The sequence below is a fragment of the Hyla sarda genome, chromosome 2, assembly GCF_029499605.1.
Source record: "Hyla sarda isolate aHylSar1 chromosome 2, aHylSar1.hap1, whole genome shotgun sequence".
NCBI lineage: Eukaryota > Metazoa > Chordata > Amphibia > Anura > Hylidae > Hyla > Hyla sarda.
The window spans coordinates 371,739,032-371,754,221 of NC_079190.1; the positions used below are offsets into that span (position 1 = coordinate 371,739,032).

Genomic DNA, 15,190 nt, shown 5'->3' on the forward strand with positions numbered 1-15,190 from the left:
CATGGGGGCGATGTGCCGGGATGCCTCCTGTTAGATAACAGCAGTCATCCCGGCCCGATCACCGCTACCGGTGACGCGGCGCTCTCGGAACCCCGCGACGTACATGTACGCCGCCGCGCGCCAAGTGACACTTTGCGGCGCCGTACATGTATGTGAAGGGGTTAAAGGGGTACTCCTATGGAAAACTTTTTTTTTTTTTAAATCAACTGGTGCCGGAAAGTTAAACAGATTTGTAAATCTTAATCCTTCCAGTACTTTTTAGGGGCTGTATACTACAGAGGAAATGCTTATCTTTTTAGATTTCTCTGATTTCATGAACACAGTGCTCTCTGCTGACCTCTGCTGTCCATTTTAAGAACTGTCCAAAGCAGGAGAAAATCCCCATAGCAAACAAATGCTGCTCTGTACAGTTCCAAAAATGGACAGTAGAGGTAAGCAGAGAGCACTGTGGTCATGACATCAGAGAAATCTAAAAAGATAAGCATTTCCTCTGTAGTATATAGCCCCTAAAAAGTACTGGGAGGATTAAAGGGATATTCCAGGCAAAAACTTTATTTTATATATCAACTGGCTTCACAGATTTGTGAATTACTTCTATTAAAAAATCTTAATCCTTCCAATAGTTATTAGCTTCTGAAGTTTTGTGTCTAACTGCTCAATGATGATGTCACGTCCCGGGAGCTGTGCATGATGGGAAAATATCCCCATAGGAGCTGCACAGCTCCTGGGACGAGAGTCATCAGAAAGCAGTTAGATAGAATACAGCAACTCAACTTCAGAAGCTAATAACTATTGGAAGGATTAAGATTTAATAGAAGTAATTTACAAATCTGTTTAACTTTCCGGAGCCAGTTGATATATAAAATAAAGTTTTTGCCTGGAATACCCCTTTAAGATTTTTTAATAGAAGTAATTTTTTTTTAATAGAAGTAATTTACAAATCTGTTTAACTTTCTGGCACCAGTTGATTAAAAAAAAAAAAAAAAGTTTTCCACGGGAGTACCCCTTTAACCATGCACCAGAATGCTTTTCAAAAATGCTTTTCACAGTCCAAATTGCGACAAATTGTGCAACCAATTGATATATGATACATTTATGACCACTTCAAAAAGTTAACCAGACTATGGCATAGTTCCATAACTTTAGAAAAAGCTTCTATAGCAAAAAGGACAATGAAAAGCCTCTAAACAGCAACTGAGACAAAATGTGTGACAAGTTACCAGTTCATTGTAGCAATTGTTAGCAGTCACTGTGGTTAGATAATTGTTGGTGTGACATTGATGGGAAATCCTAACAATCTGCTACCAGTATATACGTTTGGACAGCACTTTGCCTTCCCTTTAGTAATTTAGAGGAAAACAAATAAAAAGAAAGGAAAAAACTACTTTATGCTGTAAAAAAATTACATATCACTCCAAACAAGGACACTACGGCAACGCGTAATCAATTATCAAAATGTATCACTTTATAAAAAATAAAAAAAAAGTAAAAACAAAAAGAATTCACAGAAAATACAGAACAAAAAAGGCACCAAAACACACACTACAGGGAAGGATAGAGTTAGTCATTAATTTGCGTGATGAGGCAGTGAAACATCAATAGTGCCATAGAAGAAAGAGAACATATCCTGATACAGACAGTAGCATAATATCAGCATAGCACAATACAATCAAAAAAGATGAAAAAAGATGAAAGGCATGAAAGATGGTCAATAACCCAATTGCTGCCATGTACATAGGGGGGGATTCATCAAAACCTGTGCAGAGGAAAACTTGCCTAGTTGCCCATAGCAACCAATCAGCTTGCTTCTTTCATTTTCATGAAGGCCTGTGAAAAATGAAAGAAGCAATCTGATTGGTTGCTATGGGCAACTGGACAACTTTTCCTCTGCACAGGTTTTGATAAATCTCCCCCATAGACCTTACCCAGGTGTGTGCAAAAACATCAGGTGTGTGCATAATTTAGAATGTTTTAATGAAATTTCTGAAAAGTCAGTGACCCAATGTAGTTGTTACGTGGCAGCTATTAAGGAGATTTTGATGTTTGTGTCGAGTGGTACTAACCTGATGTTCTTCAGTGAACCCCAACCTTTTTGTCATTGAAGCTGTTTATGCATACAGTGATCAATGGAATGAGAATGTGAGGATTCCGCCAAAAAACTTCCTTTTGCAATTTTAAGGCAATACAGATACTGTAGTACAACTTTGAAATAAGGAGATTATAAATGTGGTCACTGTCCCTTTACCTAATGCTTTTATAGTAGCTTTGATGAATTAAGGAAATGTTAGGTCCTTTCAGCACGTGTATGTGAGTTGCCTACATTAGCAGACCTAAGACAACTTTGCTGTCTCGTCAGTAAGGCAGAGTTGAGGAATATATATGTGGCTATGGTAAATCCCAGGTCAGACTACTGACTTATGTTTTATGTGCTCCCATTTTCCGAGTAGTGGAAGGATGGACTAGAGACTTTCTCCGCCTATAATTTATAAGGAAATTACATGTGATACATTAAATGCAGCATTGTGGGAAATATTAACCCTTAGCACTCTCTAAAACCTTAGTATATGCATAATGCAAATAAATACTTTTGCAAGATTCTCCAGTACCTAATATACACATTTGGGGAGATTTATCAAAACCTGTGCAAAGGGAAAATTGCCCAGTTGCCCATAGCAACCAATCGGATTGCTTCTTTCATTTTTCAGAGGTCTCTTTAAAAATGAAAGAAGTGAGCTGATTGGTTGCTATGGGCAACTGGGCAACTTTTCCTTTGCACAGGCTTTGATAAATCTCCCCCACTGACCCTGATTTACTAATGTCAACCCGACTCTTTTTCTCGGGTTGTGCGACCAAATTTGTGTTGCATAGCCCATGCGACACAACTTCCCGACACAAAATACCATCACTTAGACTGTTTTTTAAACCCGTCAAAATGGGCGAGGTTAGACAAAAAAGGGGCATGTTCCCAAGAAAAAACACTCCGAGTATGATGGAAAACTAAGAGAAAAACGTGTGAATTTTGCTTCACCAAAACCCGACAGCTCTGTGCTGTTGGGAAATTACTCAAAACTGAGTGAAACCTTCCCCCATCATGGAACAGGGTCTGTTCCATGTTGGGGGCAGTAGTAAAGGGGCTGAGGGGTTAATCAGACCAGGTCTCACTTCTGAGACCCGATCCGATCAGAAGCTATTAAGCAGGGGAGCTGGTGGCATGCTCTGCTCCCCAGCGATGTACAGTGTACTTTTTACTTAAATTTTTTAATTCCCCACCGGGAGCCCTGAATGGCTGGCTGGTACCATTTAGGGCTCCCGGCGGGGTTTTCAAATGGAAGTGCTGCGGTGGGGAAAGATATATAGAATCACTTGGGGGAATGTATATGCCTGGTCCCCCGCAGCACTTCTATATATCTTTCCCCCTGTTGCGCTATATAAGTCTTGCTACCCACAACGCATTTAGATATTGTCCCCCGCAGCACAATCATATGACCCCCACAGCGCATGTGTAAATATAGATTTTCCCCCTGCAGTGCTATCATACGCCCCCGGCAGCGTTATGAATGAAAAGCATTCTATCAGCAGCACATTGGCCCGGGAAGCCGGCTGTCCCAATGCACTTCTGAAAGAATACTTGTCTTTCATAGCACTCCGGCGGCATATGTACATAGAAGCACTGTGGGTGCCAGATAACACTATATGTCTGGCCCCCACATTGTTTCTGTAATCATATGCCTCCGCAGAACTATGAATGAAAAGTATTCTATCAGCAGCGCATCAGGCCGGCCAGCTTCCAGGCCATATGCACTACTGTTAGAATACTTTTGCTGTGGGGGGGAAATATATAAACACATGCACTGAGAGGGACAATACCTATATTAATGGGCTGCGGGGGCAAAGACTTATATAGCACAGCAGGGGGCAAGATATTTATAGAATCACTATGGGGGGGAAGACGTATATATATCCCCCCCCAGCGATTCTATATATCTTTCCCCACCGCAGAACTTCTATTTGAAAACCCCACCAGGAGCCCTGAATGGTTGCTCAGTACCTGCTATTCAGGGCTCCTGGCGGGGAATTTAAAAATGAAAGTAAAAGTACAAGGTACATCACTGGGGAAGAGCATGCCGCCCGCTCCCCTGCTTTATAACTTCTGATCAGATCAGGTCTCAGAAGTCAGACCTGGTCCGATCAATCCCTCAGCCCCTGTACTACTGACCCCAACATGGAATAGACACTGTCCCATGATGGAGGTAGTAGTACAAGCACTAATGTAGTCTGAATTTACAGAGACAGATGGCTGTGTGAATGCAGCCTTTCAACATGTTACATTGTAAAACTTTTTCAAATTCTTTTTGACCCATGTATCTTAATCTGTTCTGTGTGTTTGCTTCTCACTTTCCTATCTTTAATTGGATGTTTCTGTAATCATCTTGACAATACTGCCTGTCAGGGCAGAATAAATTTTGTGAGACAGATTTAAACTCGTGTGACACAAAAAAAAATGAGACGGGCGACAGATTAGTAAATCAGGTGGAAAAAAAACAGAGTAAAAAGAAAAACACTCCAGGGCCATTATGCCACCTTTCCACACCCGACATGTCACTCGACAACTTTCTATTGCAGGGTTCGACAACCAATGTGTATCCAGCTGCTGCTAAACTACAACCCTTAGTATGCCCGAAGAGCCAAAGGCTGTCCAGTTGAAGGCACACTGGTTGGGAAACATTGGTCAAGTGGATAGCAACTGAAACATCTGTATTGGGACACTACAGTTCTCTTTAGATGTCCGAGTGCAGTATAAATTAAAGTGGTAAAGGTAACAACAAACTAGAGTCTGAGCAATACAGAAAAGATTCTGTTCACACTAACATCATGGCATACATTTTGCATAGATTAGAAGACCCCACCCCAGATCCTGCTATTAATGGTTTTCTGAAGCTGTATGAACACCGGAATGATTAGTATTGGGCTAGGTCTTGGTAGGTCTAGCGATGAGATCATGTGTTATGAAAAAATTTTAATTCACCATTTCACTGTAGATCATTATTACCAAATGCAAAATATTTAGTAAACATGTCTATATAGAACTGTTAAAGAGAAAATAGCACTATATAATAGCAATGATAACTGAATTTAATGGGAATTGAATCAATGTCAATTTGAAAAGGCAGTTCAATATGTAGACAGAATGTTTTAGATCAGAAGGAGATAAGCAGAATGATGTACATGTTTGTGGGAGAAGGTTCGTTATGATTCCAATATCCTGGTAAATATACTGCCTCCAAGACTTACTGGTTGTTGCATGGTTTCAGTTCTGTCACTGTGTCTTACTACATTTATTTAGTACTGTGCTATTTTCTACGTAGTTCCTGCCATTTGTTCTGAATTTGTGAGTAGTGTAAATCAACAACTTTGCTGCCATCTGATAAATACACTTGAAGGGACTGTTATAGTGGTGGTACAACTGTCCTTTTCCCTGCAACGGCAGAAGGAACAGTGTTTCTGGTGCATCTTTTGGTGTACACCTTCTTCCTGGGTTGAATGCTGGTTGAGCAGGAGTCCTATCTATTTCACAAGGGTAAAATCCCAATATTGTAGTTATGCAATTATGACGGCAATTATAGGGAGGGGGAGGCCTATAAACTAATTTGCTTTGGACACCAATAGGAGGTTGAAAGTCATTGGCCCTATACCAGTGCTGAAGATGCAGAGCAGCAATGCTTGCTGCCCTTCAGAGTGTGAACAGCGTCAGAGAGACAGGAAGGTGATTGTATCTTCTTAAAACTTGGCTCTATCCTGTACCAAAAAAAATTGCTGTTAGCTGAAAGTGTGCAAAAAAGAGTAAGCATAAAGTAAATAAATGCCCTATCTAGTCCTGCACCACAGAAACAGATTCTTAGAACAGGTTAGTTCCGTAGGCTGGGTCATGTTTGGAAAAAAAATACTTGTAGGAGGCCTGATTTCCAGCTCCAAAAAGAGAAAAGTTCCAGTGTGTTCTCTTTCTCAGGAGATCAGTGTGGACATTACTACTTAGCACAGGCAGGCCCCAATTTCAGGTAGTATCCACAACTTGTAATTTGTGCAAATAGGTTGTGAGCTAGAGCCCATAAATGCCTGACAATTTCGTATGATGAAAGAACCTCACCATGAGAAATATTGGGCCTAATCTGAGCCTAGAGGCTGTATTGCCTTTTCCTGTATTTGTTCTAGTCAAGGACTTTAGCCTGTGTTGCTAGAACCTTCCAATCTAGAGTGGGGAGTTTTCGGCATGGTTATTCACCTACTTTTTAGTTCCTGATGTTAGATAGTTACCCAAAAAATGTTGTATGTAAAAACTATTTAAAAGACTGTCACTTGTTTGTTTTATGACCACAAAGCATCTGCGCCTCACTGTAAGTTTGGGTCTATGGTATTTACTTATTTGCAAATAGCTTCCTATATCACATTGGGCAGGAAATAGTGAGGCACTGAACTAAAGTACAGGGGCGTCACAAGTCAAAACAACAAACATAACAGTTAAAGTTGGGGAAACAGGTCAGGATATGAAGGGTTAACAAAAATAATGACAAACCGTGAATCAGGAAGGTTAAATGCCAGGTATACAGAGTAGTAACAATAAGATACAGGTATAAGGCTCAGAATACAGGTGGATTCAGGTGAAGATACAGGCTCTGGTTCAAACAAGATAAAGCAAAAGTACAAACATACAATGCAAGGGGCAAAGTAAGAAAAGCAATGCGCCACAACTATACCAGGGTGAAGTACAAAACAGAAGAATGGTCAGGATACAAACCAAAGTGAAAATACATGGGATAAAAACAGCAACACATGCAGAAAGAACTACAGAATGACAAGACAAGGCTAAAATTAAGACAAACAAGTCAGAACTGCAAATCAAGAGCCCCACGAAAATGCTAAGGAGGAAATGAAATACCCCACCTCAGCAGCTGATTGGTCCAATTCCTGTAACTCCTCACTGACCAGAAAGCAGCATTCACAGCCTGGCCTAGCGCAATGGTAACACTGACCCTGTTTAAACTAGGGGCCATATGTTGGATGAAACGATGACAACTTGCTGTTTAAAAAACCATGTGTCAAGAAGAAATGAATGGCCTTTTGATACATATGGGCATAATAGAAGATTATAGAAGCTTTAACAGTGGTTAAAACAAATAGTCACAGGTGATCTCACTAGTGGCTGGTGTAATTGTTCATTTATCTAGAACAGTAAGAAGGAAAAATAATACATGGATGTGAGTTTATTAGATACTCACTTTATGATTTGTTTGTATTTATCACAATGTCCTGTAGTTTCCTCACTAAGACTTGTGTGGAATTATAATAAAATGTTTCATATACTGATTTATCGCCCAGCTGCCTCAGTGTCTCACACCTATAATCCATTTTACAACTACTGTTCCTTTTAGTTTGATTTTTATATCTTGATCATTTTTCAGATCAGGCAAAGCTTGGATTTTCCCTTTCTTTGAGGTTTGTTCACCAGAGAAATGTAGTGTCAACTGCTGTAAAATTTTCCCTGTAGGGTAAATGGGCTTGGCGGTCAGCAATTCCTAGTATAGGAAATAACTAAATACCTTATCATATGTGCCAGGTACTCCACTTGGTTTGATTCAGTTTAATACAAGTTTTTCTTTTATTCTTAGAAACCTAAAAAAATCTTTCCACCTAAATGAAAAAATCTGTATGGCTAGTAGAGAAAAGTATAATAATTTATTCTGAAGAGAAGTCTTTAAGGGAAGAGTATCTAATGGAAAACTTACAACTATCATTGATGATGTGTTCAGAATATCTGGTGTCCTTTAGCTTGAGATGATCCTGACTGGTTCCTTGTCTTGGTTTTTCCATTTATGTCTCTACCCTTTCCTCCATTGTATCTGTCAATTACTGCTAAATCCTAATGAAAAAGAGATTTTCCATGGCAATTTCTCTATCAGGGCCAGCCCTACAATGGGTCTTGCTGGGTCCATTGGACCCCGGCGGCACCTTCACAGGGGCGGCACATTGCCGCCCAAAGAAGATTTTTGATTCCTTCCTTCGTGACCCATGACGGACATAGTCCATCATGGTGCCGCTCAGGGTGTATGGAGCGGGCTCCTGACTCGTGCCTGCTCCATACCCGGTGATCCCCAGCTGTTTTCAGTAGCTGGGGGCCGCCGCTAATAGCCGGCATGCGGCGAACACCGCAGCCGCCTATTAACCCTTTAGATCATATCGGTAAAAGCTGATAGCTGTGTCTAAAGTGAGCTTTAAACCATCCCTGATGGTCTAGTGGGGTGGATCACCCCCCTTCTCGCAGCACAATCCACTGTGGAGGTAGCAGGAGGGCTCACCTCTCCTTCATGCTCGTCCCCAGCTCTGCATTTGGTAGAGCCTGGCTCTATGGACGTTCTATGGAACTTCATTGATCTGTATAAGGAATCTACTGATTCCTCCTAAAAGTCCCCTAAGGGACTATAAAAGTGAAAAAAAAAAGTTTAAGAAAGGTTTATAAAAAAACACACACATTAACACACATTGTCCAAACTATTAAATTATTAATCCCTTACTGTAAATGATGTAGAAGTAAAAAAATTACTAAACCTCAGAATGTTTATTATAATGTCCTTCTGATATGCAATGGCATAGTCCTTTGGCTTGTTTTCCTTCCTCAAGGCTGTTTGTAAAAATTGTAAGTTTATACGAAAGGCATTTTTCTTTTTTTATAGTTGAAGCTTCTTCTGTGTAGGTCATGTTGGAGTGCAGGTTATATTCAAGTATAGTAGATAATTCTTGGATTCTTTCAATTCATTTGAGGATTAGCAATAACAAGTCTTGCTTAAAATATTTTTCAAACTAAAAGCAATAATCCCCGGGACAAGGTCGGTCTCAAGTAGAAGGGAATCCAAGCAGAATACACTTTTCTTTGGAATATTTATGAATGAATCTGATCTTAAAATATAGCGGTTGCCTAATGCTGGTCATGCACATAACACATTTGTCGACCAAACATACAGATTTCTATTGTGTAGAGTACCTTACTGACTGGCTGGTTATGCTCAGGGGTCCGCCATGCGGTCTTTCAGAAGAAAAAAAAAAACTTTTGCTGAGCCACCAGAAAAAGCAATTTTTCTAGACTTGCTACCCCTTTTTCAATCATCATCACTCATAAGATTTGCCTTACCTTCAGTAAATTGATAAAAATTATAATATATTATAATAATATACAGTGAAACCTTTGAGTCAGCCATCAAAATTTTAACAAAATATTTGTCTTTTTTGGGGTAATCCTCTTCTCAAGATAAAAAAAAAAAAACAAGCAAAAAAAAAAAACACTACAAATAATGAAAGAGCCAAAAAATCATGTATTTTATTATATGTCCTACTACTTTTCCCCCAGCATGGTACACTTTATATGATTTATAGTCCTCAGCAAGGCTATCTATCTAATTTCTTGGTACTTATACTGTCTCACTGTCTCATTCCTAGTCCCCAAAATGCACCTCCCCCCAATTAAATTCCTAGTTCATAGCATGGCTTCCCATCTCCATTCTGGTCCCAGCATACCTACACTCTTATCCCTCGTCCCCTGCATGGCTCCCATGCAAGTGCCTATTAATAACATGGCTCCCCATGTTATTCCCAGTCCCAGATATGGCTCATCATCTCATTCCTAGTTTCTAGCATGGCTTCCCATCTCATTGCTAATCCCCAGCATGTTTCCCCATTTCATTTCTAGACTCCAGCATTGCTCCCAGTTTCATTTGGAGTCCCACTCATAGCTTCCTATGTAATTCTTTGATGATGCAAAGACTCTACTCTCATTCTATATCACAAGCATGGCTCTGCTCTTTTTTGCTGCCATTATGTTTTGGATGTTTTTATAGCTTTTTTTTATGGCTGATAAGATCTTTGTATCCCCTGATAGCTTTTTAAACAAAGTTGGGTGTATTTACCACTAGTGGGACCTTACTGAAGATGGGTTTAGATAGCTCTCAGAACTTACTAATGGATCTGTAAATAACAAGATTCTAAGCTCATGACTGTGTAAAGAAACTCATGGGTTTTGGACTTCTGTATAAAATAAAAATGGAAGCAAACTTGAACTTCATATTGTGTTCTTTGAATGCCGAGTTCTTAATATCCACTAACAACAACATGTGTTTTATTGTTGCAGAGGAGGTTGTTGAAGGTAAAAGTGCCATCCTTATTGGGATGAGTCAGTGGAACTCCAATGACTTAGTTGAACAGATTGAAACTATTGCGAAGTTGGAAGAAAGCCCAGGTAAGAATATTTCAATGTATTCTCACATTGTTATTACAGCACTGAAGAAACTCTGTACTGTATATGCACGAATTTGAGAAGGAGAAATCACGGTGCTCGATATGCTGGTATAATGCTTCTTCATTATTTACATACGGGGGTACACAGACATTGGAAGTGGAGATGGGAGGACAGGCCAACGACCGTTTCGCGAAAACTGCGGCTTCCACTGGAAGATCCAGTGGAAGCCGCGGTGTGCGGCAAAATGGTCGTTTGCCTGTCCTCCCGTCTCCACTCCCGATGTCTGTGTACCCCCGTATGTGAATAATGAAGAAGTGTTATACCAGCATATTGAGCACCGTGATTTCTCCTTCTCAAAGTCGTGCATTGGCTATTCTTTTTCAGCTTTTTTCACTGAGCACCGACTGGCTGAACCCAGGTACTGCAACTATTCATCCCGATTCATCTCCAGACTCATAGGTGCTAAGTGGTGGAACTTTAAGCAGTGCCGGAGCACTTCTCCAGATTGTTCTGTACAGTATATGTCAGTTAGAAAAATGCAGTTTACTTAATCTAATTTATTACCTGCATATGGATCCAGATCAATTGGTTATGTCCATGGCTTTGTTTGACTGCATATAGAAGGTGAAAAGTAAACCAATATTTTCACAAACACTGGCGAGAAAGGAGATTACTAGAAATCCATCTGGTTTCAGGAAAATTAAATGTTTAAATAAGAATCATTAGACTGTGTTAAGGAGCCGGACACCTGATAGCCAGTAAGTTATGTTGTACATTTCATAGCTTTTTTTTTAAGCTGAATAAACAAACCTGGCAGTGTCAATGGGGGACATGTATCATTATTTGTGTATGGTAGAAGCAGTTTACCCCTTTTCCCGAATTCTAAATTATGAGCAGAATCGCTAAATTTATCAATCAAGTGCAATGAGCTTCTTAAATTGCGGGTAAATATAGTAATCTCCTCAATCCACTCTTTGGAAAATAGAATCGATGATTTAGAGCATCTTGCTACGTTAAGTCCAAGATGGCTTATATTTGCGCAAAAAAAACAGCTCTTGCGGCAAAATTTTTGGTGTAAAAAAAGTACGCAGTTAATAAATCCATGTGTACTATAGATGTCACTCCAAGGTACCCCGATTCAGCCACATCTGGAGGACATGCTCTACCAAAACGTGCGCAAAAAATTACGCAAAAAAAGGGCTTGCGCAAAATTTTGCGCAAAAATATACACACAAAACAGGGGTAAAATCTTTGATACATGTCCCCCAATGTATCTATGTACACATGAAAATGAATGTAAAATATATATCATATATCCCTAAACATGTAATAATTTTGCTTTAGAAAGGCACATACGGCTTTACTACTTCTGTTTTTTTAATGAGTTTTGTCTTATAGAGTTTGTGAGTAACAATAAAAACACAATAAATAAAACTAGATACCTACAGATTGTGTAAGTAACAATAAAGACACAATGAACATAACTACAAACATCACCTAAAGGGGTACAGTGGTCCCTCAACATACGATGGTAATTCGTTCCAAACAACCCATCGTTTGTCGAATCCATCGTATGTTGAGGGATTCGTGCAATGTAAAAAGTGTCCTCACTGCTCCCGATGCTGTCCCTCTGCTCCGGCGTCTTCTTCGGGATCCTCCGACTTCTTCCGCATCTTCTGCAGGGTCCGGGCCTCGCTTTCTAGTGACGTTATTATGCTGCTGCGGCAGGACGGCGTGCACAGTGACGTAATAACGATGCCTGAAAGCGAGGCCCGGACCCCGGAAAAGATGCAGAAGACGCCGGAGGATCGCGAAGTGGACCCGGAGCAGCGGGGATAGGTAAGTGAACCTGTCCGGGATGCTTAAACTGCTATCCGACAGCAGCTTAAGCATTTTGCGCTGTCGGATAGCAGTTAATGCGATGGCCCTGACATATAAAAGCATCGTATGTCTCTGAGAGGCCATTGTATGTCGATTTGATCATATGTCGGGGCCATCGCATGTCGGGGGGTTACTGTATTCCCAACTGCCTCTTTACCTTGTATGTCCTGTGGCAGGCTCAGTGCAGCTTTCTGGTTCAGCCCTGAGGGACAGGTCAGAGAGGTGGCTGGCAAGGGCTCCTGCTATCCCAACCTGCTTGCACTTTCCTACTATGTGCAGTGAATGATATTACCAGTGAATTATGTAACATATCCAATGCGCAGAAGCTCATATAATTACTGCCTGATCTTTAAGGACCAGGAATGCAGTGATAAAGTAGGTGAAATTAAAAAAAACTCCCCTAACTTACAATGCCTGTTCCTGTTATATGCTATATGCAGAATCTCCTGTATATGTTTGAGATACGGCCTGGCATTACTACCCCCCCCCCCCCCCCCCCCTTCATCAGTGTATAAGAACTGACAGGGAGAAACTTATCACAATGGGACAGGCTGGAGATGCATTTTACAGGACAAAAAACAGAGAGGTCTAGTTAGTTGATGGATATAATTCTATCACTGATCTATCACTTCACTTTACTTCACTTAAAGAGCAACTGCTGTGATGTGACACCATCCCCTCTGTCCCTACAATGTGGGAAATGTTTGAGGAGAGTCATATTAGAAATGAAGAAGGGATAAATATGGCAGATAACCCAGAAATACGCATCAGCTAAAATAAGCATACACAAGAGCCAATAGAAGGGATTTGTTTGTTGGCTAAGAACAGCATGAAAGCAGATGTATAGAAGAAAGTACCTCAAGGCTGCTATATGCATAATAAAGGGCAGACTTTCATCAATAGCATGTCTTTTTCAGTAAATGCAGCAGTCTTTTATTACAAGTTGCTTTTGTTTTGATGCTGTTAGAAATTGGCTTTTTGTAGATAAGTGATAATCTATACAATCTATCCTGGTGAGGATTTTGTGCTATAGAGAGGTTTATAAGAACTCAGCCTGAGTGTGTACATGGATAGCAGCTCTTTCATGTTGTAAGTGGAATGGCTGCTACTAGTATCTAGCCAAAATGGATCTAAATATGTTGTATGTATGTATGTATATTCCAGAATCACTTCCAAACGGCAAAATATATTTCCATGAAACTTGGTACACATGTTACTTATATGTCAACTAAAAATATAGGGTATGTTAATTAACCCTTACCCATCCCCATTTGTGAGCTTCAGGGTTACTTATATTGGTCATATTACTTGTATTTTTATTTCGAGTCCCATGCAAGTATATGGGACTTCCGGTACCTTATTCCACAGGTTCCACTCTGCATCTCCTGGTGAGTACATCAGTCCGGCTTGCCACACACAACCCTCTGCATGCCATGCTCTATCTTGCAAAGCCACGCCTATCATTTAAGCCACACCCCCTTTTTTAATCATGCCCACTGCTGCAAAGCCATGCCGCCTTCTATTTTAAGCTTACAATATCCTCATCACAACTCAGGATGGCATATAAGGATGACATATGAGGATGAGATATGAGGACAGGATATGGGGATGGGATATGAGGTCGTGGTATAAGGACGGGATATGAGGATTGATATGAGGTCAGGATATGAGGCCCGGGAACTCAGGATTTGAGGACAGAATAAGAGGTCAAGATATGAGGACAGAATATAAGATCAGGATATGAGGACTGGATATGAGGTCAAGATATGAGGAAGGGATATGAGGTTGAGATATGAAGATGGGATATGAGGTCGGGTATTCAGTTATTATCTTTCTAAAATATGGTTTTGCACACATCAAAACTGCATCGCTTCCTTGACAATGTGAGAGCTTAATATTTGACAGCATTTTTCTTTGACAGCAATTTTGGATGTTTTGAAATCCATCTGAGCATTTGGGGTAACTTTTTCATTTTCTACCTCAAAAAATTAGAAGAACCCCTGATGTTGTTATTTTCTGAAAGTTCTGTCTAAATGTTCTGATCTACCTCATATTCTGGTGGGTTCGGTTGACAGTATATAGTGTACAGCTTCTTCTGGACTAAAAATAGACAGAGGATGTTGGTAGAGAAAAGGCTCAGGCATGCTGGATTTTCACTGCTTGTCCCTATTGTTCTGGGAGGGATAAGTTGGGGCTAGGGCTATCTGGCTGCAGTTTACCCCTCGCATTCCCATAGAAAACATACAAACCTTCATCCATCCAACAGATATCTCTCCCGACCTCCTTATATATATCAACAATTGACCGACAATTATTGTACATGTATGCACAACACTTTTTGTTATGTTGCAGCATTGTGTAAAAAAAAAATTAAGTTTTCCCACCTCATTCTACACTCAGTACCCCATAGTGACAAAGTGGAAAAAAAAATGTTGGAAATCTTCACTAATTTATTGAAAAGAAAAACCTAAAATATTTCACGAACATAAAAATGTAAATAAATGTACTTAGTTGTAGCCCCTTTGGCAGCGATTACAGCCTTCAGTCTTCTTGGGTATGAGGCGACAAAGTTTGCCCACCTGAATTTGGTGTTTTTCTGTCATTCACCTCTGCATAGCCCTTTAAAGGGGTACTCCGGCGCTTAGACATCTTATCCCCTATCCAAAGGATAGGGGATAAGATGCCTGATCGCGGGGGTCCCGCTGCTGGGGACCCCCGTGATCTTGCACGCAGCACTCCAGTTAAAATCAGTCCCCGGAGCATGTTAGTCACGCTCCGCCCCTCAATTCAAGCCTATGGGAGGGGGCGTGACAGTCCCCCCTCCCATAGGCTTGCATTGAGGGGCGGAGCATGACATCACATGGGACGGAGGCGTGACGTCACAAGCCGTCGGCCCCTTGGTCGCCGGTAATCAGACCCGGAGCAAACATGCTCAGGGGATTGATTTTAACTGGGGTGCTGCGTGCAAGGTCACGGGGGTCCCCAGCGGCGGGACCCCAGCGATCAGGCATCTTATCCCCTATCCTT

At 40.7% G+C, this 15,190-nt stretch overlaps 1 protein-coding gene across 4 annotated transcripts in view; it reads left to right on the forward strand.

The window, feature by feature from the left end:
• Positions 1–15,190, forward strand: part of PITPNM3 (PITPNM family member 3) — a 735,635-nt gene that overhangs the window by 353,653 nt on the left and 366,792 nt on the right. For 2 of the 4 annotated variants that reach the window (XM_056558420.1, XM_056558419.1), the window contains one exon: positions 10,175–10,282. In XM_056558420.1, the coding sequence (XP_056414395.1) occupies positions 10,175–10,282 (108 nt within the window). Of the gene's footprint in view, positions 1–1,899; positions 1,949–4,660; positions 4,817–10,174; positions 10,283–15,190 lie in introns of those variants that run through there. The other 2 variants (XM_056558421.1, XM_056558422.1) reach the window with 2 other exon arrangements.